The 26813-nt window shown below is 38.7% G+C and overlaps 1 protein-coding gene across 2 annotated transcripts in view; it reads left to right on the top strand.

Moving 5' to 3' along the window:
- Positions 1 to 21: 21 nt before the first annotated feature.
- LOC121330068 (phosphatidylserine synthase 2-like) overlaps positions 22 to 26813 on the top strand; it is a 56048-nt gene continuing 29256 nt past the window's right edge. For both annotated transcript variants that reach the window (XM_041276335.1, XM_041276336.1), the window contains exons 1-4: positions 22 to 128; positions 1324 to 1542; positions 15200 to 15301; positions 24349 to 24431. In XM_041276335.1, coding sequence (XP_041132269.1) covers positions 1325 to 1542; positions 15200 to 15301; positions 24349 to 24431 — 403 coding nt within the window. In that variant the 5' untranslated portion in view covers positions 22 to 128; position 1324. The remainder of the gene's footprint in view (positions 129 to 1323; positions 1543 to 15199; positions 15302 to 24348; positions 24432 to 26813) is intronic.

Below are 26813 nucleotides of genomic sequence, written 5' to 3'. Positions count from 1 at the left end.
GCTGTGATTCTGCATATTCCCTCCCCGCCACGAAAAGTTGTTAGTCACTTTTTACAGTGGAGCTGGGAGAGGTGGAAGAAGGTCGATTTTTAGAAGACCTTGAACACTGAAACGAGACAGTAGATCAGGTGAGATAATGGTCTTTATCACATCATTTCACCACGTTGATAGTTTACCTTGTTTTACATAGGCTTTTATCGTAATTATTAATTCATTTAGACATCACATTGCAGACCAAAAATTGGCTCAGCCCATGGCCTGTTTAGACCATATCGTTAGATGACAACATATCTATGCTAAGGGGTTACATATTAACGTCTCGTTGTTCTCAAGTGTTTAACTATATACCTCAGGATTACACTTCTGTTTACCACAGTACATAGATTGGAGGAGCCGATAAGCTTTATTTTGCAAAAGTTCAGGTAACGTTCTCGTGTTTAAACCAGGGAAAACTTAACTGGAAAAAAAGTATTTTATTCAACTGCAACTTCATATACGTAATAAAACTTTTTAAAAACTCTTATCTACCGAACACACACACACACACACACTTTCACCGTGTTTCATAACGTGTTAGTCGCATGGTAATGACCACATCCACACGGTTCAGTAACGTCACGAATTTGTGTTCCTCGACATAAAAGAAGTGGCAACGGCAAGCAGGTCCAACTCGCTCTGCTGATTTATTATAATAATGATCACAGAATGGGTTCCGATTGGCTGTAGTGGACCCCTTCACATGCAGTGACCGCTTCGAGATAGGGCGGATTGCCTCCATCTATATGGTTTTAAAGCTCTGCTCACCACAGTGGAACAAACATTTGTCAAGCGGATCTCTCTAGTATTTTCTGTGCAGCAGTAACACTCGTTTGATCACGGCACGGCAGTACTTTGAATGTAATGAGTTATTTCATGAGTTACGAGTTATTTTTAGTCTGATGCAGTAATGCTACCTTGACTGACAACCGTTGCTTTTTGAAATGCAGTAGGAGGATTTATGACAAGAGGAGAAGATTTTGAACGACAAAATTCGGCTATTCCCTGGAAGAAAGACGTATCATTTATAAGCCATTTCAAGATTTTGACATGAATAGCAGACGCCGATAATATTAGGATGTGCCACATGCACCTGTGAATTCTTAGCAACACAAGAAATACCTCGTTTTGGATTGGAGTGCTGTTTAGTACAATCTGAAACTTCTCTGAACGCGTAACATTACATCCATCACAGTGAGAACTTAATTTTAATCTGAAAAAAAAGTATATATGACAAGCTCCTCAAGTAATTCTGCTGCTGAGCATTTGTTTTACTATCAACCCTAGAATGACCAAAGTGGAGCGGAAAGGTACTGCGCTCAGGAGGTCCTCTGCAGAAGACCAAGTCAATGGGTCCATGGTCAGTATGTTGACTCACTCCTTCAGTTCCAGCGCAGTCCCTGACCTCATGAAGGCCAAGAGTTCTGTACAGTTTTCCAGAGAGAACAGTTTCAGGAGGACCACTGAAACAGAAGTCTTTGATGATGGAACCAACACATTTTTCTGGTGAGTAGAAATTAAGCTGACTCTCATGCCTTTTAGTGGACACCTGCCATAGCATTGTCAGACAGTCACATATTTGTGCAGGCTTGGATATTGAGTGTCTTCTGTTTGTCAGCCCCCTATTACTGTCAGGGCAGCTGTCTTGCCCACCCTAACTGAAAACCACTTGCAACAGGGACATGCAGCTTTTATACTGCAGAATTGCATTTGCACGAATAGCTGTGTGCTGCATACTCCAGTACAGAGGATGGGTTTCAAATGTTTTGTCCAATCCTGTACTTAAACTCCGCTAATATAATACGAAATTTACCTCATGTATATTGCATATTATGTGGTTATAATTCAGGTTTTCCTTTTCGTCATATTATAACGTTTGGCTAAGAAAATATATATAATTTTTCATAAGCTGCCCAGAAGTGGTTGTTGTGATTCATTGTATATTAACTTGAAGGACTTTTGTATGACAAAGCAAAGCATTTTTGCATTTGGTCATTATGAGGTATGCAGAAAATAAGGTTTATGATGCAAAAAAAGTATAAATGTATTCTCAATAAGCCTTACACATGCAGCTGTTGTTCTTGCTAATAATAGGTAGCTGTTGAGAAATTTGAAGCAATGGACAAACTGGATCATTCTCATGAAACTGGTGTAGTTCAGTGGTTTTTGGAGTGCTGTACCCAATTTACTGTTAAATATGATCATTACTAAACCATAGATGACCCAGTGAATGTGATAGTTTAAACATTGTTTGGATAGACATTAACAAACTTCTTTTTTTTTTTTTTTTATTAAAGCTTGTTATTCCATTGGCTAACTAATATTCCCTGTCATTTTTGAATTTATATAAAAAACAAGTACCTTGGTGTAAAACAAAAAATATCCACGTATAAACTTTCTGTTTAAATGTCGTTTATACCATAACAAAGTTGACTCGATGTCCAGTCATATTTATATTCTTTTTTTCATATTTTCCGTTGTTTTTACACACAGTAGGGTGCTCAATAGCAGCACTTCAAAATCAATGCAAGATCAACACAAAACTGCTTTCCATTTAAATGTTTAAAATACCATTCAGGATTTTTATTTTCGTTTACTGCTTAACCCTTTCCAGCCTTACAGTATCTTGGTGTCGTAATAATCTGCCACAGCCTCCTGGGCTTTATCAGAAAACAGACCGGCTTGTTTACAGTCCCTAAATGCACTTTTACAGTAGCAACAATAGAGGAACACAACCTTTCCCTGTGAAACCACATTCCCCTCTAGTCACCCTTGTCAGCTTGCTATGTGCAGCAGTAAACTGGTTTAAATCGCAGCTTCAATGTCTGTTACTGTAATAAAGAAAACTAGGCACCCAATTGTACCATATTTGGTTTGTCATTGATTTTTATTAAAGTGGTTTGGACTTTGTGGCTAAGCATTCCAGGTCCAGTCATGATTATCCATGCAAGCTAGCCTGGGGGTCAGGATAGAAATGATACTGGTGTATAATCTGCCTTAAGCATTGGAGCGGTTAATGCATGTAATATCCCTAACTATGCCTCTTCAGCAAAGTGCTGTGGGATCCTTCAAGACAGATGGGACTTAAGTGTTACGCCTTTCTGAAGAACCGGTTCTCTGCCACACTTGCACGTACACATGCATGTAGCCACATATTGTATAAATACACACATGCATATAGACACCCCATGCTGAAGTGGTGAACTGTAGGTAGATGGAGTGCTGCTGACTTACCCAGATTCTCCTTCGGCATGATTCGCACCTGTGACCAGCTGGGTGCATCTATGAGGTAAACCGAATAGCAGTGCCTGCTGATCCGTTGTCTATATGGGGTTCAGAAAGAGAAGGCCATGCAGCTGGTATCAGGAGGCAGGTAGGTACTGGAGCAGATCAGTTTGGCATTCTGATAGTGAAGGTTATGTACTAGGCAGGCTTTTCAACAAAATTGGTGTCTTTGAAGGTTGCTGTAGCAGCTGTGGAAATGTGGTGTTAGCTTAGACAGCAGTTGATATAGTACTTGCATAACAAGTGACAGGGAGAAGCTGTGTACCACTTTTGTGTTTTTATACCTGTAGGAATTATTTTAACGTAGGTTTTCAGCTAATGCCTTCATCATTCAGATTCAGATGTTTTCTACGTGAGTTACTGGTAGCTTAATGATTCAGGGTTTATTGAATTTCATTATTTTACTTCTGTGTTAAATGAAAATTGACGGTTTTATAGTGCTGTAATCTTGTGGAATTGTGTTTGAAGAGAGTAGGTAGATACAATAGTTACTGTTCGGTCCCAGTTTTCTGTGGAAGAAGAAGGGGTAATTTTAGTGCCCGAAGCCCTAGACTGGCTAAATTAAGCAGAGGCCCACTTAATGCGTGGAACTTACTGTACTGGACCTTACTGTCTTCTGCAGACCTGTAAAAATGAATTGAATTGCCAGCCCTGTAGGCCTACATATTTTAAGTAGTCTGTTGTCAGATTTGGACTGCACTGTATCAAGCTGTCTTTAGTCTTAGATTTTATTTATTTATTTTGAGTTTGTTACAACCTTCCAATGTACAGTAAAAACATTAATTTTAAAAACAGCCCCTTCGTGGAAATTCTAGCCTGTCATTATCATGGGAGCTAAAAACAGATTGAACTATTGCCCTAACATCCTTACACCACCGAGCAATAGTCTCTCTCTGACATGTGATTGGTTCACATCAATGTCAGTCCCGCCCCCTTTTCAAAGGAATGCCCTCCACCTCCACTCCTAACAACAACAGAAAATGGCTGATAGAAAAAACAGCGATTCTGTGACTTAACAGAAAATGAACAACAAAACATACAAAAGAAAGTAAAAAAGCTAACTATGCGGTATGAACTTCAAAAACATTTTCTGTTATTTATGTAATTTAGTTATTTACTTCTGCTGTATCTAGTGGTGCCTGGTCACGTGCCCCCCCCCCCCCCCCCCCCCCCCCCCCCCCCCCTCTTCCAGTAAAGAAGGTCCGTACCGAATTCTTCGGAGTTTTTAGCCTGAAAAGCTGTTTTTTTTTTCTTTTTTTTGGCCTCAATACGTTTCAGTCAGTACTGTTTTTAATTAGTATACATGTGAACTGCCACTCACAACTGACTAATGACATGCTTACTGTCTGCCAAAGCATGCATTTCAAATTTCTGTTTGTGATTGGGCTATTTACTGTCATTCGCGAGAGGTTCAACCTTGAACTCTTCTGATCGGATAATGCACACAGCTTTTACACTTTTTACAGTCCAAACGAACACGCAACGTGACATAACACTGAGTGAGAGACGTGAAGTATGGCCTGACAGCGGTAGAGGAAAGGAAAACATAATTTAAAAATTAGCTATTTATTTTAGTCATCCTAATTTTTTCTAAGCAGCATAAAACTGTTGATGAACCATCTGAAGACAACAAGCTAGCAGCTACCACTAGCAATCCAGTGGCAGTCAAACGGTAATTAAATTAGCTAGGATTTGTGAGATTAAATAAAATGGTTTGCTTTCCTTTGAACACAAAACACTAGTTAACAAAAATGAACAACCATAAGTTCGAATGTAATTATATATAGTTATTTTTATTTATTATCACAATGTGAAATTGAAATCTGATGCGCATGTTAAAAGTTCAAGTCCTTTCAAGTCGAAAAGAATGAGCAGAGTACGGAGAGCATGCCTCTCCGATACAAGTGATATATATTATATATATATATATATATCAATATATATATATATATATATATATATATATATATATATATATATATATATACACACACACACACACACAGTACTGTGCAAAAGTTTTAGGCAGGTGTGAAAAAATGCTGTAAAGTAAGAATGCTTTCAAAAATAGACATGTTAATAGTTTATATTTATCAATTAACAAAATGCAAAGTGAGTGAACAGAAGAAAAATCTACATCAAATCAGTATTTGGTGTGACCACCCTTTGCCTTCAAAACAGCATCAATTCTTCTAGGTACACTTGCACACAGTTTTTGAAGGAACTTGGCAGGTAGGTTGGCCCAAACATCTTGGAGAACTAACCACAGTTCTTCTGTGGATTTAGGCAGCCTCAGTTGCTTCTCTCTCTTCATGTAATCCCAGACAGACTCGATGATGTTGAGATCAGGGCTCTGTGGGGGCCATACCATCACTTCCAGGACTCCTTGTTCTTCTTTACGCTGAAGATAGTTCTTAATGACTTTTGCTGTATGTTTGGGGTCGTTGTCATGCTGCAGAATAAATTTGGGGCCAATCAGATGCCTCCCTGATGGTATTGCATGATGGATAAGTATCTGCCTGTACTTCTCAGCATTGAGGAGACCATTAATTCTGACCAAATTCCCAACTCCATTTGCAGAAATGCAGCCCCAAACTTGCAAGGAACCTCCACCATGCTTCACTGTTGCCTGCAGACACTCATTCGTGTACCGCTCTCCAGCCCTTCAGCGAACAAACTGCCTTCTGCTACAGCCAAATATTTCAAATTTTGACTCATCAGTCCAGAGCACCTGCTGCCATTTTTCTGCACCCCAGTTCCTGTGTTTTCGTGCATAGTTGAGTCGCTTGGCCTTGTTTCCACATCGGAGGTATGGCTTTTTGGCTGCAAGTCTTCCATGAAGGCCACTTCTGACCAGACTTCTCCGGACAGTAGATGGGTGTACCAGGGTCCCACTGTTTTCTGCCAATTCTGAGCTGATGGCATTGCTGGACATCTTCCGATTGCGAAGGGAAGTAAGCATGATGTGTCTTTCATCTGCTGCAGTAAGTTTCCTTGGCCGACCACTGTGTCTACGGTCCTCAACATTGCCCGTTTCTTTGTGCTTCTTCAAAAGAGCTTGGACAGCACATCTGGAAACCCCTGTCTGCCTTGAAATTTCTGCCTGGGAGAGACCTTGCTGATGCAGTATAACTACCTTGTGTCTTGTTGCTGTGCTCAGTCTTGCCATGGTGTATGACTTTTGACAGTAAACTGTCTTCAGCAACCTCACCTTGTTAGCTGAGTTTGGCTGTTCCTCACCCAGTTTTATTCCTCCTACACAGCTGTTTCTGTTTCAGTTAATGATTGTGTTTCAACCTACATATTGAATTGATGATCATTAGCACCTGTTTGGTATAATTGTTTAATCATACACCTGACTATATGCCTACAAAATCCCTGACTTTGTGCAAGTGTACCTAGAAGAATTGATGCTGTTTTGAAGGCAAAGGGTGGTCACACCAAATATGGATTTGATGTAGATTTTTCTTCTGTTCACTCACTTTGCATTTAGTTAATTGATAAATATAAACTATTAACATGTCTATTTTTGAAAGCATTCTTACTTTACAGCATTTTTTCACACCTGCCTAAAACTTTTGCACAGTACTGTGTGTGTGTGTGTGTGTGTGTGTGTGTGTGTGTGTGTGTGTGTGTGTGTGTGTGTGTGTGTGTGTATATATATATATATATATATATATATATATATATATATATATATATATATAATATATTCGGTATAACCTTTTCATAACAAGACTACCCCTTCTGACAAAGTATTATCCCTCGATATCACGAGAGGATTATATTAGATGTACCCTGAGAGGTAGAGTCGAACAAACGGGAGTAGGTCTTCATAGACGTGAGAGCGTGAATTGCACAGTGAACATAAATATATACTTTATATTTTTATTTGTACAAAATAAACACAATATAAAGCCTAGCCTCGGATTTGAGGCAACTGGAGGTTGAAAGGGATTGATAAGTCTGACCTGCAAATGGGTAAATTTTACCACTGTTGTGAATATGTTATGGAAAAAAATTTGTCGTGAAGGAAGTATTTGGTCGAGGGACACTTTCGAAAGCTCGAAACATATACCGGCAAAGGTTCTGTTGTGTTGTTTTGTTTCATCGATCGAGTTTGTATCTCGGATTGACGTGAACTTTGCTTCCAACATAGAGGGATTGATAGTTGACCTGACGAGGGATTGATGTGGTCTGCAGGCCCTGCGATGTGTGGTGGTGTGTGTGTATAACGTGTGTGTGTGTATATATATATATATATATATATATATATATATATATATATATATATATATATATATATATATATATAAATGTATATGTGTATGTAGTGGATTCTTGTTTGAAAGAAATGTGCTGGGAAAGGGTTAATTTACTGCCAGAGAAATGTAGGGATGTGGCTGTGTTTGCATTGCCACAGGTGTAATTTTATTTTTGTTAATTAATTAATGTCACCTTCCTGCAACAGGCAGGTATTTAAACAAGTAAAAAAAAAAAAGTGTTTTCAGTGCAGTCTCCAGGCAGTGTAGAGAGAGAGTGTCATTGTGATGAGACCTGTGTGGTTTCGTAAAGGTGGTGTGTAAACCTTTTTGTTTGTGTGTGCTTGAAACAGCCATCTGATGCTAGTTAGTACGGGTAAAAAAGAAAGTTTAGTCAGTACTGCATGCTGTCTCTTGGTCTTCTTCAAAAGGGCTAGTGAACCTTTTATACAAGTGAAATTTTTCACATATGGTGGCAGCGGTATGTGCCATTTTTTGCCAGGGGGAAAGTTTTGGAGAGCCCTCATCAGACTCTCATCACCTTGGTCTGACCTACAGTATGTTTATTTTAAAATGTACACACACCAGGAAAACCTCATTAAGTTGAGCAGTCAGCTTGTTTCCAAGAATGATCCAGGAAATAAACCAAAATAAACTATTAGTTTAGTTGTGCAATTCCTTCGAAAGTAATGTGTCCAATGGTGGGAAAACAAGAAAGGTCCAATCATACTTTAGTAAAATAGGCAGGCATGTGGTTGCTGTAGTTGAATCCTGGAAGGCTGAGCAGTTCTATAAGCAGCGTTGCATTGCAGGGTAAGCTGTCCGCACAGCTGTGTGCTTATCTCATTGAGGGATAAAACCTGTGCTGTGTGGCTGAAGGTGACTGCTACTGTAGGGATAGCATTTTGAGATTACTTTACCAGTGCTTGAAAATCACACAAGCCCTGCACAATTGGGCTTCAGGACTAGCTTAAATTAGGTATGTTACTTTAATTATCAAGAGCCAGGCGTTTGGTGTTAAATTTTTCTTCCTTAGTAATAACAACTTCTATTAGCAAATATATTCCTGCTGTTGTTATGCAATCAGTTCAGAGCAGCTTTTCAAACTCCTGACACCTGGGCTGCATTCAACAGGCAGAGCATTCTGCCTTGGTGCTATGTAAAAAGTTAGCTCCGATTGAACAGTGTTTTATAATGACAGAACTTTCAAGATGGCAGAAAACACAGCACTAGCATTGTTTTTGATCAATTTATGGAAAATTGTGCAGTCGGCTGTTTAATGCCTCTATTGCACTTGCATCGAGAACCAACACCATGGCTTTAGCAGCAGCATATTCAAATGCATGCGAGAGTCCTGTGCAGATTGAAAACTACATTGAGAGCATTGTTCCTGGTCATTTTGAGATATGTAAACAAGGGGACTTCTGAAAGCCAGGAGTAGATGCATGGATAGTTCGAGTTTGAAGCCCCACCATTATGGTAGGCTGCACTATCTGTGCTTGTTATAAAACTCTGTCTCATATATATATATATATAATATAGCTATATAATATATATGTGTACACACAGTGCCTATAGAAAGTCTACACCCCCTTCTACTTTTCTCACATTTTGTTGTGTCAGTGCCTCAGAGTTTCTTGCATTTAAATGAGGATTTTTTTCCACTTATCTACACACCATACTCCACACTTAGGGGGAAAAAAGTTTTACTGAAAAAAAAATTAAATATTGAAAATACAAAACTGAAGGATCATAATTCAACAAGTCTCCAACCCCTCTGAGTTAATACTTGGTGGAAGCACCTCTGGCAGCAATTGCAGCTGTGAGTCTGTTGGGATAGGTCTCTACCAACTTTGCACACCTAGATTTGGCAATATTTGACCATTCTTCTTTACAAAACTGTTCAAGCTCTGCTGTTTTCCTTGGGGAGCATTGATGGACAGCAGTCTTCAAGGCATGCCACAAATTTCCAGTTGGATTTAGGTCAGTGCTCTGACTGGGCCACTCAAGGACATTTACCTATTTGTTCCTTAGCCACTCCATTGTAGCTTTGGCTGTGTGCTTTGGGTGGTTGTCATGCTGAAAGGTGAACTTCCGTTCCAGTTTCAGCTTTCTTGCAGAGGGTAGCAGGTTTTCCTCAAGGACTATTCTGTACTTTGCTCCATTCATTTTCCCTTCTATCCTGACGTGACCTGAAGTGCCCCAGTCCCTGTCGATGTGAAACATCCCCATAACATGATGCTGCCACCACCATGGTTTACAGTAGGGATGGTGTTCTTTGAGTGATGCGCCTTGGTGCACATGGTTGAGTCTTTACTTTGAAATGCACTACCCAGCAGAGGGAACACACAGGAACTTCTTAATTTATCCTGAAATCATGTGAATCACTAAAATTTAACGCAGGTGGTGGCCACTAAACTTGGTGTGTGATTTTTGAAGGCAATCGGTTACACCTGAGCTAATTTACGATTGCTAATACAAGGAGGGTGGACAGTTATCCAACCAAGCTATTTCAATTTTTATTTTTAATTAATTTTCTACATATTTTGAGTATTTTTTTTCACTTGTTAGCTGTAGGGTAGGATGTGTAGTCAGGGATCTGTTAATGTATATTCAGAGCTCCAAAACGGAATTAGGTTTTGTTTGTTTATTTGTGTTTTGTGTTTATTAAAAAGTGTGCGTAAGCGCTGCAAAATTCCATTTCCGTGTCTGGGTCTACATTTTTAAAGGGGCAGCGAACCTTGAGAGTTGTAGGATCTATCACACAGGCTATAAGGCAACAAAAGGTGAAAATTTCGAAAGGGGGTGTAGACTTTCTATAGGCTCTGTACATATATACACACAGTAGGTATTTTATTGATTTTTTCGGCATGGCTGCAGGTTGTACACAGTGAGGAATGGTGCGTAAATCAATTTAAAATATACAGATACAGAAGATACAGGCCCAGGCAAGCTGTAAGGAAAACAGGTTAAAACAATAATGACATTTTGATCCTTTCCGCTACAAGCAAGTTTTGTTTTTTAAATCCCTTCATTAACAATTGGCCTTATCGCTAAGTAACAGATTGTGAACATGATGACTCAGGAAGACTTCTTATCCACTGCTGGGTTCATACCCCTGGTTTATAATACAGACTTGTTCTTGGAGACTCTGTAAGGACATTGTTTAGAACAAGTTTGGGAGTATCACTTTTGTTCCATACAGTATATGTATATTATGCCATCCATAGCTACTGTATAAAACACTCTAGTGGTAAATTGAGACATACCAAAGTAAACTTTGTTTCAATGACAGACATTTCCAAGTCTTTTTCAGTCCTTTCTTCCAAAAACATTTGTCATTTAATTTTTCAGTTTTTTGTAGTATTTCTAGATTTGGGGTATTATTAGTTTAAACATTTTGATGTTATCCAAGTATAAAATGTTTCACAATTGTCAAAAATATGCAGGCCAAATATAGGTGTTGGCCTAAATGCAGTCCACATACAAAACAGATTTAGGAGTCCCATTGCCTTCAAGGGAGCACAGCGATTACATCACTACATCACAATTTCTCAGTGTGGGGAAAGTCTTGAAATGAACTAAAGTGTATTGTCCAAAGCTCACAGTCAGCTTCAGCGTCAAAGCTGGTGCTCAGGAACAGGAGAATGCAGTTAAAATAGGCTCATTCATATCCTGTGGACATGACACTCATTTCTGGTTAGTTCTGACTGAGGAGAAGTCAGGTGAATTTGCTGATTACCTCATCAGAATGCACCCAAGTGAAATATCAAGCCAGTATCACTGACCAGAGCATGGTACATACTGGGCAATTTTGAGATTTTCAGGGTCAATGCTAAAGACATTAAAACTGAACGGCCATCAACATATTTTAGTTTAATGTAACAAAATTACATCAAAGTCATATCTCTAGCTCAAATGGATCCTGAGATATAGAAATTTGAATGTCAGTTGATCTGCTCAAAACCTAAAACATTTTCCAGTAAATACACCATACATGTAGTTACAGTAACAACTTTTATTAAAATGTGAGACGAAGATGTCCAGATTTGTCACCTGTTCTGGTGGTGCATAAACTGAGCTTCCTCTAAAAGTTTAGAATCAAAGTCTCACATCAACTGGCATTTCCTGAATTCTGCTCAATTCACTCTAGGTGTGTGTGGTAATAAGTGCGCAGGCGCAGTAATCTAATGAAACAAACAGACAACGAAGTATGGGTGAAATGGTTTGTTTATTTATAGTTCAATGATCTGATGACCAACATGGTGAAATACAGCAATGTGTATTGCACAGTAATAATATCTGGTTGCAGTCCTATAAATAATAAGCACAATATCAAACACAATTAGAGACAGAACACGGTCACCAGTCCAGAGCGAGTGCTGTAGTGCTTGTGATGGGGTATAGTTTATTAGTGCATCAATGGTGAATACGTAGTGCAGCATTGACCGGTTTTAGTGCTGGTCGTGGGCGACAGCTCCGGATCGTGTTCGCCGTCTAGTCTGGTGAACAATGAACAATCGGAGAGTTTTTAGAAAGACAGAAAAACACTGAAGTTTCTCTAGCACAACAACACAGCTCCTGCTCCTCCAATCCACGGATGCCACATCGTCAGCTTTCTGGGTCAATGATTTAGTGTATGGTAGCTCAGTCCCCTTTCAGATGGCCGAATTCCGCTTAACCCTGGGAATTAACTGTTGGGCCATCCAGTCCAGGGTACTCTGTTCCCTTTAGACAGCGCCCTCTCAGGTCGGGAGGGAGATCTAACACCAAGAATCATTCTTTCTCTGTCACAGTGTGCTTTAGGAAATGTGCAAGCTCAAAGTCTGCAAATAAGTACATGGATTTACAAATGATCTGAAACTTTTTCGATATCTTGCAATAAAGTATACAGGTTAACAGGTGACTGTAGTTGTTTAGCCTGTTACACCCACAACAAAATTGTTGTCATTTATTGAATATTCTGGTTAAAAATACAATGCCAGAACTCCACTGCAAGTATACCAAACATAGTCTTATTTGCAAGCTAGGTACAGACTTCTCTCAAGACATCAGGGACTTGGCGAGAATGCTTTTGAGTTGCAGTTCAGTTTGTTTTTGTGGGCACGTTCCCTTATGAAGTCAAACTGATCACCCTGTCCCCGCAGGGATAACCACAGATTGATTTTGTTGGATTGCATCAACCAGCTCCACATAGGCTGATGCAATCCACAGTGATTCCCCAGTGCTATAAACTGCTCAATTAAAACCTACTGTAGCTGTGGCTTTTCCTGGTGTGTGTGTAGGGGGGACGAGTTATCAGCAAGGGGGGTTGGTGGCATAACTAGTCATTATTTTTGCAAAGATTGAAACATTGGTACATAATTGTTTATAAGGCTATCCCTTGCAAAATCCCAAATGACCTTAATAACTTGTTATTGACCTCTAGTAGTACTAAGACTGTTCTAAGTTTCACAGTTCCTAAAGTTCATATGCGTTGGAAAAAAGGCATTCAGTTTTAATATCTCTAAAGGAGTTTAAAGAAAACATTGGCATCCACTGTAACTGAGTCATGTTTTGTTTTGGTCGATGCTTCTTTGTTTTTTGGAATGTGTTTTAACTTGTTTGTGTCCATTTGAATTTGTGTGTTTTTTGTGTTATATGCCACAATCTTGTCTAGGTCTCCCTTGGGGGTGGGGTGGAAGGGAAGAGATTTTAATCTCAATGGGACTTTCCTGGTTAAATAAAAAATGAAGTAGCCAGAGCATAATAAATTGAACTGTTCCATTAATAGAAGCAAACAAACAACATACTGAATGACTGTAGTGTCTGGTATCCAGAGTGTACTGTAACAATATGCTAATGTCACAATATGATGCTTTGTATGACGTGTAGTTGAATCAAGTGAGTATTCTGTATGGTCTGTTGGTGGTTAGAAGTCAAATATCTGATGTAGATTAAAAGAAATCAAAGTCTTATTCTGTTGTCCTTCTTGAAAAAGCAGACCTTGTAACCTAGCATGCTTGCAAAGATTGATGTGGACTAGGGAGTTAGCACATGTATTAGTTTTGTATATTTTTTAATTATATATTATTTTTAACAGCATTAATGGAGTGATATATAACCAAAACATTTTCCATACCAAAACAGCCAACTTAGAAAAAAGTGGAACAGAGCTGTGTTGGATAACATGGATCGAGAATTGATTAGCAGTTTGCTACGCATGTGGACTGGCAGAGCTATACTGGTGTTCTTTTCTGAATAGAGACTAATATTGCAGATAGCAGACTGTTTGGTTCAAATTGCATGTACTGCTAACCATTGATAGAGACCTTGCGTCTACAAGCTTGTTGCCCAACATTGACTGCAAGCTAACAAGATAACAATGCTGTGGACTACAATTAGCACAGGCTTTAAAGACTTCAGAGAGATCGAAAGAGATAATGCCACTGGGATCAAAGGGGTCCCAAGAAGATAACAAAAGGCAGATTTATGGACCTTTTGTCTCCAGGAGTGTGAAGAATGCACTGAGTTCAGAGGTTGTCACACTAGACTACACACACAGACACACACACACACACAGTAAATTAAGTAAATTAACAGAATAATGTGTTGTACCTTGGCCATTGGTTAAGTGTCAGAGAAAGGGGAGGTGGACCATCTACACAGAAGGGTATTTAATGTCATGCAAACATTGTAATGATGAGTATTCTGTTTGTCCTGTACCTGAGACCAGACTCCCTGCATATTTCAATAAACCTAACAACTGATTGAAGAAAAGGACTCTGTGCATTTTCTTGAATCTACTTAATCACCATCATTTTTTGTAAGTTACTTCAAGCTGTGTAAAGATATATGATATTTTCGAAAAGGGCAGAGTTGCAAAATGAAAGTTAAACAAGACACAGTTGAGGCTACCTTGGTCTTCCACTTTCATTCACAAAACTCAGCAGCTGTGGATACCAGTATATCGGAGTACATCTACACTAAAAAATGGGACACCAATTTACCTCCAATGGACAGGAGAAATGGATACTTCCTGTATGGAAATGGAATGTGCTCTTCAGGGTGTCCATAAATCAGGCATCTCGGGCAGTATTCTATCATTAGCAGATCAGGATGTTGTCTGTTTAATCTGGCACCACACGTGAGATGAATTTGTTCCTCTTTGCTGAAAACCATTTCACACCTGAAAGATGTTGCCTTATGGATCATCATGTATATAAAAGAGTAATCTCCCTGTTGCAAGTCAGTTTTAGTTACTACAGTACATGCACAACAGCAGATCTGACAGACTTGAAAAGAGGACTCATGGTTGACTTTCAAATTACTGATGTTTTACTGAGGAACAGTCTGAAGAAGAGGCTATTCTAGACAGTACTTGACTGAAAATGTCCACCCACTGAAGGAATTGTAGACTTCATTGAGGAATGGCCATGTAATTATCCAGACCAATACTGTGCTTATTGACTGCATTATGGCAGGTGTTTTTTTGACAGCCTTGTAAAACTAGATCTAGTTTATCCTTTTAAAGCACCTGTTCAACCTTTTTGTCTTTCCTGGACAGCCCTGGCTTGCAGTAGGGGAGTGTGTTTGGGTTTTGTTCTGATATGTTTCCCTGTCCCTTGTCTCTGCAGGAGGGCCCACACAGTGACAGTGCTGTTCATCCTGACCTGTGCGCTGGGGTATGTGACACTGTTGGAAGAAACGCCTCAGGACACTGCGTACAACACCAAGAGGTAAGGAAACCTGTGAAAACCTCTGGCAAGTACTCATTAGTTTTGGTGCTGAGCGTTTCCATACTGACACTGTGTCTGCAGGTGTGCCAGCCAGTCAGGTAAATTGTTACAATTGACTAGAATGCCTCATGTGTACTAAGACCCCCCACCCCCCATGCTGGCATGATGAAAGTGTTATGCTGTTTAAAAGCTGACACCTGCTATTAAATTGCATTTATCTTTCCCTGTTTTGTGTTATTGCACTGCATTTATGTGAGTTCTGAAATGCTAATGGAACACAGGAAATCTTCGAGGCTATTTTATCGAAGCTAATATGAAGGGCTTTTCAAAAGAACAACAGCATCAAAAGCAGACTGACTCGCAACATTTTATTTTTATGTTGTATACCTGCTCTGTCAATTGTAGTAAATATTTTGTAGTGAGTTGTGCTATTCTAATAAATAATGATACATTATTTAGAATGTTAAAAATCTACGTGTAGAGTACCTGTGATGTATTCTAAAACGGATTGTTATAATGCTGCATGCTGATTGGTCAATCAGTGGTTCTAAGCCATGATATAATCCTAGGTATAGTAACTGTTGGGTAAATCACTGGACCCGTGCCACTATTGAAATAACGGTAATAAAATAAAAAAACACCTGTCTAAATACCTGGCAGTCATGGATATACCAGTGAAGGCATTTGAGCTTTTTTCACTGATGACAATCAATAAATGGGTAGAAATATAAGCTGCATTGGCTCATAATTGTAAGTCTCCCAACTTTATCCTGGTGTCTAATGAGCGACACAGAATTCACAAGTTCAAACAACGTGTTTGAGTACAATTAAAAAACTTAGACAATAAGGCTGCGATAAAACACAGCATCATCATGCAATAACAGAAAGAGATTTTCAGATAATCAAACATTCTGAAGCCCTGAACCCTGACACAGCTGTTGGTCTTGTGAGTAAAGTTTGGTTTGACGTCCAGTTACATTTTGGATGTAGGGGAAAAGAAGGAAACGGACAACTACTGGCAGAATCACAGCGAATGAAATTTATAAACATGTGACTGGACCCGTTGCTTGTAAAACCTGGCATGGTTTGTGTGAATGACGGCCGCAAAAGTGGTACATCATATATGCAGGTCGGGTTGGGTCCTGTAGTAGCGGGTCCAGGTTGGAAGCAGGTTGTAAAAATCGGACCCGCGCAGGACTCTAGCTGGCTGGTTTGCTGTAACAAAAATTTTCATATAACTTCCAAATGTTAAAGCTGTCTGTTTTCAAGGTGTGCGGCGGAGTTAAGGACTGCATTTTGAAAATAGTGCCTGTGACAGTGTGGGAGAGTGAAGCAGCACAAACATGTACAGTATCACACAAAGGGAACCTTCAGGTGCTGTAGTGAACCTTCCAACCCCTGTTGCTAGGATTCTCTCCTCTAGTGGTTGGGCCTTTCTGACATCGAACATTGAAATAAATATCCAAATTCTGAACACGTTTTCACATAACTGCTTATTTTCTATCTGTGAGCTTCTTCAGACAAATGAAAATATTTCCTAAAAAACACAAATATTAGTTGTGGAGTTAAACTGTTAAAACTGTGGACTGTTTTTAAAAAAAATAAATAAATAAGTATTTAAAACTAGTGCTGCATCATCAAAATAATTGAATCCGATTCATTTCAAGTTTCATATTTTATCAAGTAAAGCATTAAAGTGATTGTATCTAACACAACAGTTCCCTAAATCTTACCCTCTGCACTTCCATTCGTTATATAGGTATCAAATGTCCAGTTTAAAAAAAACAAAACACTTTCTAGTAACATTTTTTTTTTTTTATTTTACTTCTGCTAACTACACTTGGTTAAAGAAATGCAAGCCGTCCTTTCAGATAGTATTGTACGCGACCCTTCAATGGATTCTTTGCTATTATTCACGCTTTGTGGTCCATTTATTCAGCGCCTGTCAGGCGCGTCGGGTCCAATTTATTTTCATGCACACTGTTTATTTTACACATGCTGTTCAAAAGTAACTTTATAGTAAAACAGGTTTAAAAGGCACTGCATATCAACAGGACACTCAGTACTGCATCTCCAGCCCCGCCCCATCCCTTGTTCACTGTATTTATCACATACCTCTTCATAGTAGTGCATACTGACAAATCGTCTCCTGATTATTTGTTTTATCACCAAACTCCTCAATAATGCGATCCAAGTCGTTGCTTTATTACTATAACATCTCAAAAAGCTTGACAAATGTCTGTGATATTCTTTGAGCGATTCTGGATTGTTTCTGTGGTAGCTAAAGAAGTCACATCTCAATATGCACATTTTATCCTGAATTACAATTATGTAAAACCCTTTCCAGTTGTTCCCTTTTACAGGTAGTTTGACACAATGAGTGCTTTGTGTTCATAATATAAACCCATTGAAATTGTCCTCAATTAAAACGGAGTTGCTTGTGACGGCTTACCACTGTGGCATTACCTCTTTGAGTACGAAGTGGAGCTGGAAGACAGTTACTGTACTGTACTCTGCTAAAGGCCTTTATGTTCTTCAATTCCTAAATGAACAATTACATAACAAACATTTTAAACTCATGGGCTCTTTTTGAACGTGCTAGGAACACACTTAAGGATTTTTGTTTTATACTCTTTTTTTCAAACACGTGTGCAGTTCAATTGATCTAGATGAGGGGAATCATTTCTATATTTATCACTTGGGTCATGTCTTAAATTTAAGTTCTTTTCAAACCATGAAAAATGTTGTTGTTTTTGTGACTGCCAATGTCAGAGTGCAGTCACAGCCTGATCACCCCCGGTAGACCCCCCAATAGACCTATTAGCCCACCTCACAGATGCAGTTTCATTGAATTACAGCCAGACCACACCACTCCCCAATTCCATTGAAATACACACTTCCATGTGAGCTAGGAAGGACGTGGGGGTGGGAGGGGTGGGGGTAGGGCTTGTATACTAAAATAATACTATTGTAGGCTGTACAAAAAACTAAATTTGTACACAAAGTCGACTTTTAATTTTACAAATACGGTATTTGTTGGAGGGTAGATTTCTGATCTTCTGGTTAACCCAGGCTGTAAGATCACCAGTCTCTAGTGAGTCTGGTACACCCACCCCTCATGATATCACCACTCGCTATACTGCGGATTCAGATATATCGCTGCCCATTTTTACAGTCTTAACTGTGCATGCCTTAGCTGCAATATACATCGGCATTTTCACTTAGAATTACTGTTCATTTTATTTCGTACTCCACATCACAAACAACAATAAGCAAAACAGTTAAAAACAAAGCATTAATATCGTACTGTTATCTTAAACACACGCATTGCTCAATAACACAAAGCAAATGAAATACATACGTGATGAAGCGGTTTTTATTTTAGCTGACAAGCTGCGTTCATGTGTGGCAGCAGTGCACTAGCAAGCACCACAGGGCAGTGATGTCAGCTCCCTAGCAAGCCTGCTGTGTTGCGAATTGATTCTTTCAATGCAGCAGGTTTGTGAGAAAGATGAGAAAGGAGTGGAAGACTCTGGGAAATTAGTTGGGGACTGAAGTTGATGAGAAGCAATACCCCTCCGCAGCACGAATTAAAACGATGTGCTGCTTTTTATATGAAAAATAAGAAAAAACAGATTGCGTAGAGGATTTATACTGGACCCTGGTGCCATGACATAAAACGAAGGAGTGGTTGTTCAGTATTTTGTTATTAGCCTATTTGTTTTTCTATGGGTCTCTCGCTATATCGCTGCCCTCGATATATACGGATTAGTACTGCACCCCCACACCCGCGATATATTGAGTGGGTGGTGTAGTGAATGTAAATGACTTTCTGTAATATAGCTGTTAAAGTCTTGAGTTTCCTGAGCTAGTCTCTCCTGCATTTCCGCAAGAGGACACATAAATGTCAAGGATACATGCATTTATTATTAATACAGTACACTCTTGCTTGTCTGACTAAACCACTCCTTGTTACTTACACACATAGTTGCCAATAGTGATCTGTAGTTGTCACTGTAGAGTTTCTGTGTAGGTTTGTTCAAAGCATTGTTGCTTTGTTTTCCTCACAAAAAGCCTGCGATGGTAAGTGCCTACCCGAATGCAGTATGTTGTGCATTTTGTAATAGGCTTTGTCTATAGTACGGTACAGTTGATACCAGATGGCCCATGCAAGACCTGATTTCTTTCTGTGGCATAGGTGCAGGAAGATGGGCCAGCTGAGAGAACCTGAATACTGAGTTTAAGATTTAAATAAACCCAAACCCTAATCTTAATAAATCTTAAAATAATCTTAAAAAAGGTAAATAAGCTGATAACGTTTTAACATTGCAAAGAATTAAGTGCAAAGTAAAATAAAAAGACAAAAAAAAACATTTACTCACCAGAGTATATATTGAAATGTTTCTATTTAAATCTCCTCTTCAATCAAAAAATGGTTGTAATTAAAGTTGTCAGGAGAGATGCATGGCCTACCTATTTCACACGTGTCTCAGAGGTCCTTTCCTTTAGTGCAGTAGTTCCAGCATACAAACAAAAAATTGTACTAAACGTTAACGGTCATTCAGTCCAAAATCACACAGAACAATTTCAAGTGAAAAAAGCCACCCGCCTATGGTAAGGTCCACGAGTCTGTGGTAATCGCAACTTTTTCTCCCTGTTGAAAGTTTTCTATGAACAGCTTCCGCGCACAGCCTCGCTATTACTGATTTATGCGTCGGCACAGTATGGCTCAACAAATTTCATCACATCTCGAGATCCATCACCTTCTACAAAGCTAAGTCTGGAAATTCAATGGCTGCTTATCTTAAAAACCAACTGTTATACAATAAAATCCACTTAGAAAAATATTATTATTTTGTGCCAAATGTAATCTAGGTGAATTGTACAATCCAAAGTGATATTTTGAGATTTATATAATATTTTAAGAAATGATTGTCTTTTGCAATATGTAGTGACTTAAGAGCTCTGTAAACATAGAACTACTCAGACATACATAAATATTGAAAGCGAGTAGTCCGTGTAGTGGACAAAAAGTTGTATTACAATATATATTTTCTGAATATTTTGATTTCAAATGGTGAAACAATGAACCACATACGCGACAGACTATTGTATGTGATGATAAACGACTAAATATAATTAAATATGTGTTTGGTGAAATTTGTCACGTGACTGGTTATATGTCTAGCATATTATTAAACGTTTGACCACTTCTTTAGAGTTTATACATTTTAAAATTTAAAATTCCCATCCCTAGTAGGTAGGTTTTTTTTTCTCTGCTCAAGAAAGTGTAAGGGTTTGCTGGCATAATCATGTAGTAATCCCACTGCACATGAAAAGATCAGATACCGTAAGAGCCAGATACAATCCCAAACATCTATAGCAGAGGTGTTCTAGCATTTAGTCCAACCCCTGCAATCTGTAAAATTACTGCACCCTATTGTTTGTTCCCTCTGGCAGCTTTGTAACTGCTGCTTGTAACTCTTTATCTGGTTGAACAGAAAACCCCATTGTGTTATTTTCAATCATTGCTCTAACTGTTTGTGCCAAATAACAACCCAGCTGTCAGTGTTAAAGGAAGTCATTGCAATTTGCTTCCTCAAGAGTGTGCTCTTAAGAGTGTGTATCCTTTGAGAGAAGTAAAGTACTATATTTCATATCTATGGGGCTCTATTTTCAAACTTAATAAAATACGGTTTTGATCAAACTGCCGTGCACTTCTATGTAGGTCTCAAATTAAATGTAGCAAACCTGTATTTTCTCTTTTAAAGCATGGTGTGTGGCAATATACTGTAATAAAACAGTTTCCGTGCCTTGCATGCAGGTATTGTGCACGTCCTAGGGCATTTTACATGGAAAACCGTCAACGTCTTCTTTCCTTTCATTAGCCCAGGAGTTCCCAAACTTGGGGGCCGCGAAATTGTTTCGTGAGGGCCATAGCACATACAAAAATGTTCTCTCCCAAATGATCCTGACAAATCGATGTTCCCCAAACCAGAGATCAGTTCATTTCCAGGAATGCTGCTGTTCAGTGCTTGGAGTTATTTAATCAGCTTGTGCCCGTGCTACCTGTACTGTGTACGATTTTACAAAAAAAGAGGGTGATTGTAAGGAGAACAAAATAGGCAACTATATGAATGAACTTCATAATTATAGCATTATTTTTTAAATTAAAATAAATAAATACATGCCGAATTTATGTTTTTGATAAGTTCTTGATTTTCTTTGCCTACATAAACAATATACCTTACCCCTCCCTTTACCTTTGCAGGCAGGTTTATGTTGCAGACAGCGTACAGGGGAGTGGAGCATTTTCTCAAACGTCCATTAAATGTCACAGAATGAAAGCAGTATTACTTCTATCAGTACAAACAACCTCTCTCGCTAAAGGTATCAAAATCAAAATTTTGGGTGGGGGTCCTCAGAATGCCTAATGCCATGGAGGGCCTTTAGTCAAGAACATAGTGGAACCTCTGCACTAACCAACCAGCTCCTTTTCCTTATGACTGGCATGCATTATAGCCAGTAACTTGCTTTAACCCTGAAGGCACTGCTGAGGTAAAAATGACTAAAGGGGTGAAACAGACTTCCTAAAAATAAGGCAAGTGGATTAAGAACCTTCATTTCTTTTGCCAAAGTGTAAAACCAGATATCTGGTTTTGTATTCAAGAATGGGTCCAGCTTACTTACCTTCCTTTACATTGACATTGCTTTCTCTCTGCTGTGATTGAGATCCCCAACCAGAACCTTTTTGTCTCAACCAGAGTCAGTTGCTGCTGCTCTCTGCTGTTTCAGATAAGTTCTTCACTATGCGTTGCAACTCTTGACCACTGAATCCGTGTCTCTGAGAAACCAGATTGTGGAGTGTGCCACAAATCCTCGACAATCCACCTCCACTGGATAAACCTGGACTCTGCATCCTTGCTGTTCTGCTTCAGCAGCTAGTTGAGCGTACCGAAGTTTCATCCTTTCATACGCCTCGTCCACAGCATCCTCCCATGGCCCTTATAACTCTACCAGATGAACAAGGCATGCAGAAGCAGACACAAGATGATATCAGGTCGGTTAGAGGTGGCAATCTCAGGTGGTAAAATAAGCCGTTATCCAACATCTGCCAACTTTTCTAGTCTCTAGCAGCTTCCAGAGGAGTTTTGGTTTTAATACCTTTTCTTGGAGGTTGCTCCCCTGGATGGAGGAGTGTTCTTCTGTAATATATTTTTGGAATTTGCTTGCAACCTTTTGGTCATGCTTCATTTGTCTTCTAATCCTAAGGCCAAACATCGCAGCACCTGGTTATGACGCCAAATAAACTGACCTTGGCTAAGACCCACCTTACATCTAATCAAAGTGTTTCTTAATGTAGCTGGCGATAATCACAAAGGACACCACTGATCCTGCCCTACCCATAGATTAACGTTCTGGGATGATGGGAGAACCTCATATGTTGACCTGATGAGGAAACTGATCCTGCTCTGTTCCATTGTCGATAGATCTTGCCAGCCAATCTTGCATTGTTCCACACTCTTCCATCTCATCCATTCTCCCTGCTTGGCCTGGGAAACTGCCTTTACCCACCTCATCCTCGCCTCCTGCTTTTGCACCTCGTTGACTACCAGCTTCCTCCGTTGAGCTGGGGCTGCTTTGTGCCATGTAGGAGGAGCTGAACTGCGACCAAAGCCTCCTCTTCAATGCTGTACTTATCCCATGATATCACTGATACGAAGGGCTTTGAATCTTCCACAGCTTCCTTTGCTGCCCACGTTCTTCCAGTTTAACACAGGTGCTGCCTCTCTCACACATTCATCATGTGACACTACCAGTGTCATTTCCAGTCGAACTTTGGCGCACTTAAACTCCTCGGTTATAGCTGAATAGGAAAGCATTTAGCTGACCTGTCATGTTTATGATAAAATAATATGCAGAAAGATTTCCTTGTGATATTTAAATAAATAAAAACAAAAAGCTCATTGATTACAATTATTTCTCAATGATAATTTAAAACACAGCTCGAAGTTTGTACAGTACACATTCTTGTCAGATTATTCACAATAATTATATGTCAAGCATGTCATTTTCTTTTTGTTTGGGAAAGGACTGTTATTTCTGTTTGCTCATGAATGTGATCTTGTAGTTTTTCTTGCTGTGACCTAAATGCAAAGAAAAAGTCTTAAGATATTAGTTTGGTTATTCAATATATGCCGGGAATCGTTTTCCCATTAAAGACGATTAAAAAATGCATGCAGAAACAAGGTCTATAATGCCCATTTGCACCAAGGTTTTTCCCTCCCCCGTTCCTTTGTAGATCCAAACACCTTGTGGGCTACACCTGCGGAGGGTCCCATTTGCAGAGACAATGATGTGTGCTAAAGTGATCTAAATGTTGCTATTGCAGAAAGTAAAGTGGTTCTGACTTAATTGTGTTTCTTTTGTACTTGTTCTTTCTTGTTCTCACACTATGCCTAAACTATGCTATCTTGGTGCTCTGTTTTGTGTTCTCAAACTGTGCGTAAACTATGCTATTTTGGGTGTATCGATCCCTTCAGCACTGAGTGATTTGTAGTTTCGTCAGCTAATAAACTGCCGCTGTTGTTTTATGCACAGACTTGTGGGTTTGACCTGCTTTCTGCCGAATAGCACTATTTGATGCAATCTTGCACCTATCAGTTTCTTATACTTTCTCTGCCACTTTTGCTGCAAAACTAACATAACTGTAAATGCTTGCATCTTATATTGCATTAATTCTTAATTTTCCATGTTCTTCTGCTGTTCATATTAATAATTACATCCTTTGGGGTTATAAGTGCTATCATATAAGTGAAAGGTTTTGACCTTTCAATGAAGTGCCTCACTTATTTTGAGATTCCCTCCGCAAAATCTAAATGAAGAAACATATTTCCTCAATGGCCTGTGAGAAACATTTGAAAGTCTGCCTCTATCTCGTATTCATTGATATTAACTGTCCTGAACAGCAACGAGAAGATGCTGCACTAACTGAGATGACGGTATCCTATAAGCCTTTCATTTTGTGGTGTCTTTTTATTTTTTAGAGGGATTGTTGCCAGCATCTTGGTGTTCTTGTGCTTTGGAGTAACGCAAGCTAAAGACGGACCTTTCTCAAGGCCCCATCCAGGTAATAATAATCTTTGTCATAGTAATGAACAGTATTTAGATCACCATAAATTACAAGAAACATATAAATCAGTATGTCATAGATAGACATCAAAATATCAAAATTGATCCAAAAAGACATAACACCAAATCACAATAGGTAACTAAATACATCTACATTCAAGTACAGCATATACACAAATAAGAACAAACACACCCATACATATACATGCACATATGTGAATATATATGTATATATATATACACACACACACACACACCTACATACATCCACATATAATATATGCCCAATAGACATTCAGATTTACATGTATGTACATGAAGAAAGAACAATAGTAATCAGGAACCAGTTATCTTAAAAGGAAGTATCCTAGAAATCTTGAAAAGTTATCTGACTACATCAATAAAGGGTGTAAGTCCAACTCCTTATTCATACCAAAGGGTGTAATTGTATTGAGAGTATAAATCCAAAAAGCCTCAATATTTTCTGATTTAATATCACCACCCCTTCTTCCTATATAGACTTTCTCAATACCAGTGCATTTCAATGCTTGTACATTGTGGTTAAAGAATTTAAAGTGTCTAGCTACCCGTGATGTGAAATCATTTCTTTTAATAGCACTTTTATGTTCCCCCAATCGGATCTTTAACTGTCTTGTGGTCTTACCTACATAACCAATTCAACACTGAAATAATAAAAGATAAATCGCATTAGCACTATTGCATGTCAACGTTGTGTGGATCTTAAAACTTTTGCCTGTACTTGGATGGACAAATGAATCGGTTTTCATCAAGCTGTTGCAGGAGGCACATTGATGGCAAGGATAGCTGCCTGGTGTAATTGGGAAGAAGGGACAGGATGGTTTAAAAGAGTCTGCATTGACTAAACAGTCCTTAAAATTACATGCCTGTGAAAAGTAAAAAGGGGAGGATCCCGAAAGAAAGGTAACAACCTTGAATCATTAGAAAGTGTATGCCAATGTTCACGTATAACAGATTGTATAGCATTACTTTTGTAAACCATATCTTGACGAGAACATTACAGAAAAGTCGTTTTTTTCTTTTACATGTGGTTTGCAACTAATCATCTCTTTTTCTAGAACTTACTGTTTGTAATGCTTGTGTTAGCCAAGTATTGGGATAACCTGTCTCTTGAAAACGTTCAATCATAACTGCTGCCTCCCTTTCAAAATCCTCCTTCTTCTCACAGATTCTGCACAACCTATGCAGTTGACTCGTTGGTAGACCCTGCTTAAGTGATTTAAGATAAAAGCTGTTCGTCATAAGCAGTGTATTTTTGTCAGTTGGACTTTTATAAACTGTTTCTCATCTATCTCCATCCTAAATAAAAGTTACATCCAAAAAATCTGTCTATTCTTTGCTTTTAGTACAGACAAATTTAAGAATTAACTCATGCAAAAAATCTATACATTTCTCTAAATTACCAGACCAAATCAATTTTTAACAAACCAATTCAGTAAAATCTTATTAACAATTCAGTTGGAGGTTCTTTCTCCTCTCGTTCATCAAGATAAATTCTTGGCTCTAATCCTAAATCATTAGGGATGTTAATATATAGACTTGAAACATTCAGTGTTACAGGCCAATCGTTTTCAGAAATCAGTGGAAGATCAGTGACTTTTCTTAAGATGTCAGATGTATCCTTTAAGTAAGATGGTAAAGTTTTAACTAGAGGTGCTATATGGAAATCAGCAAATTTGGACAAATGTTCTGTTAAAGATCCAATTCCTGCCACATTTGAGTGACCAGGTGGATTAGTTAAACTCTTATGTATGTTTGGGAGGATGTAGAAAACTGATCTAATCGTATTATAATTAAACACATTTATATTCTTGTTGTGAATTTCTTTTTTTTAAAAACAATATAGGATCATGGTGTAATTCATGATGAAAACTCACATCAGACATTGTTTAATAATCTCTGTAAGAGTGTATGTTCAGAACTACAACAGCACCCCCCTTGCCTGCTGGTTTTATTACTATATTGTTGTCATTTGTGAGTCCCTTCAAAGCCAAAAATTCATCCTTCGTGAAATTATTATGTACTTTACCCTAGAATTATGTCTATGTTGATCTTTCAGTAATACAGACAGATCTCGCACTTACGATACAATTGGTTCCTGAAAGTTGCATTGTAAGTCAAAGTACATTTTTCCATAGGAACAATGTTATAAGTTTACTCATAGTGACCTGTTTTTTCTTAGTACTGACCCCTGCAATGTGTTTTGTGTCCTTGGAGGGGGAGTAATAAAATGCCTTAAAAATAAAACAAAAACACATTACAACAAACAAATACAGTTTCAGAGCTGTTCTATCTTCTGTCCTGTTGTTGCAAATAGACAGTTCTGCTCCGTTCTGTCTAC

This window comes from Polyodon spathula, chromosome 17 (genome assembly GCF_017654505.1).
Source record: "Polyodon spathula isolate WHYD16114869_AA chromosome 17, ASM1765450v1, whole genome shotgun sequence".
Classification (NCBI taxonomy): domain Eukaryota; kingdom Metazoa; phylum Chordata; class Actinopteri; order Acipenseriformes; family Polyodontidae; genus Polyodon; species Polyodon spathula.
Note: the sequence above shows the minus strand (reverse complement) of the source record. Positions and strands in the feature narration are given on the sequence as shown.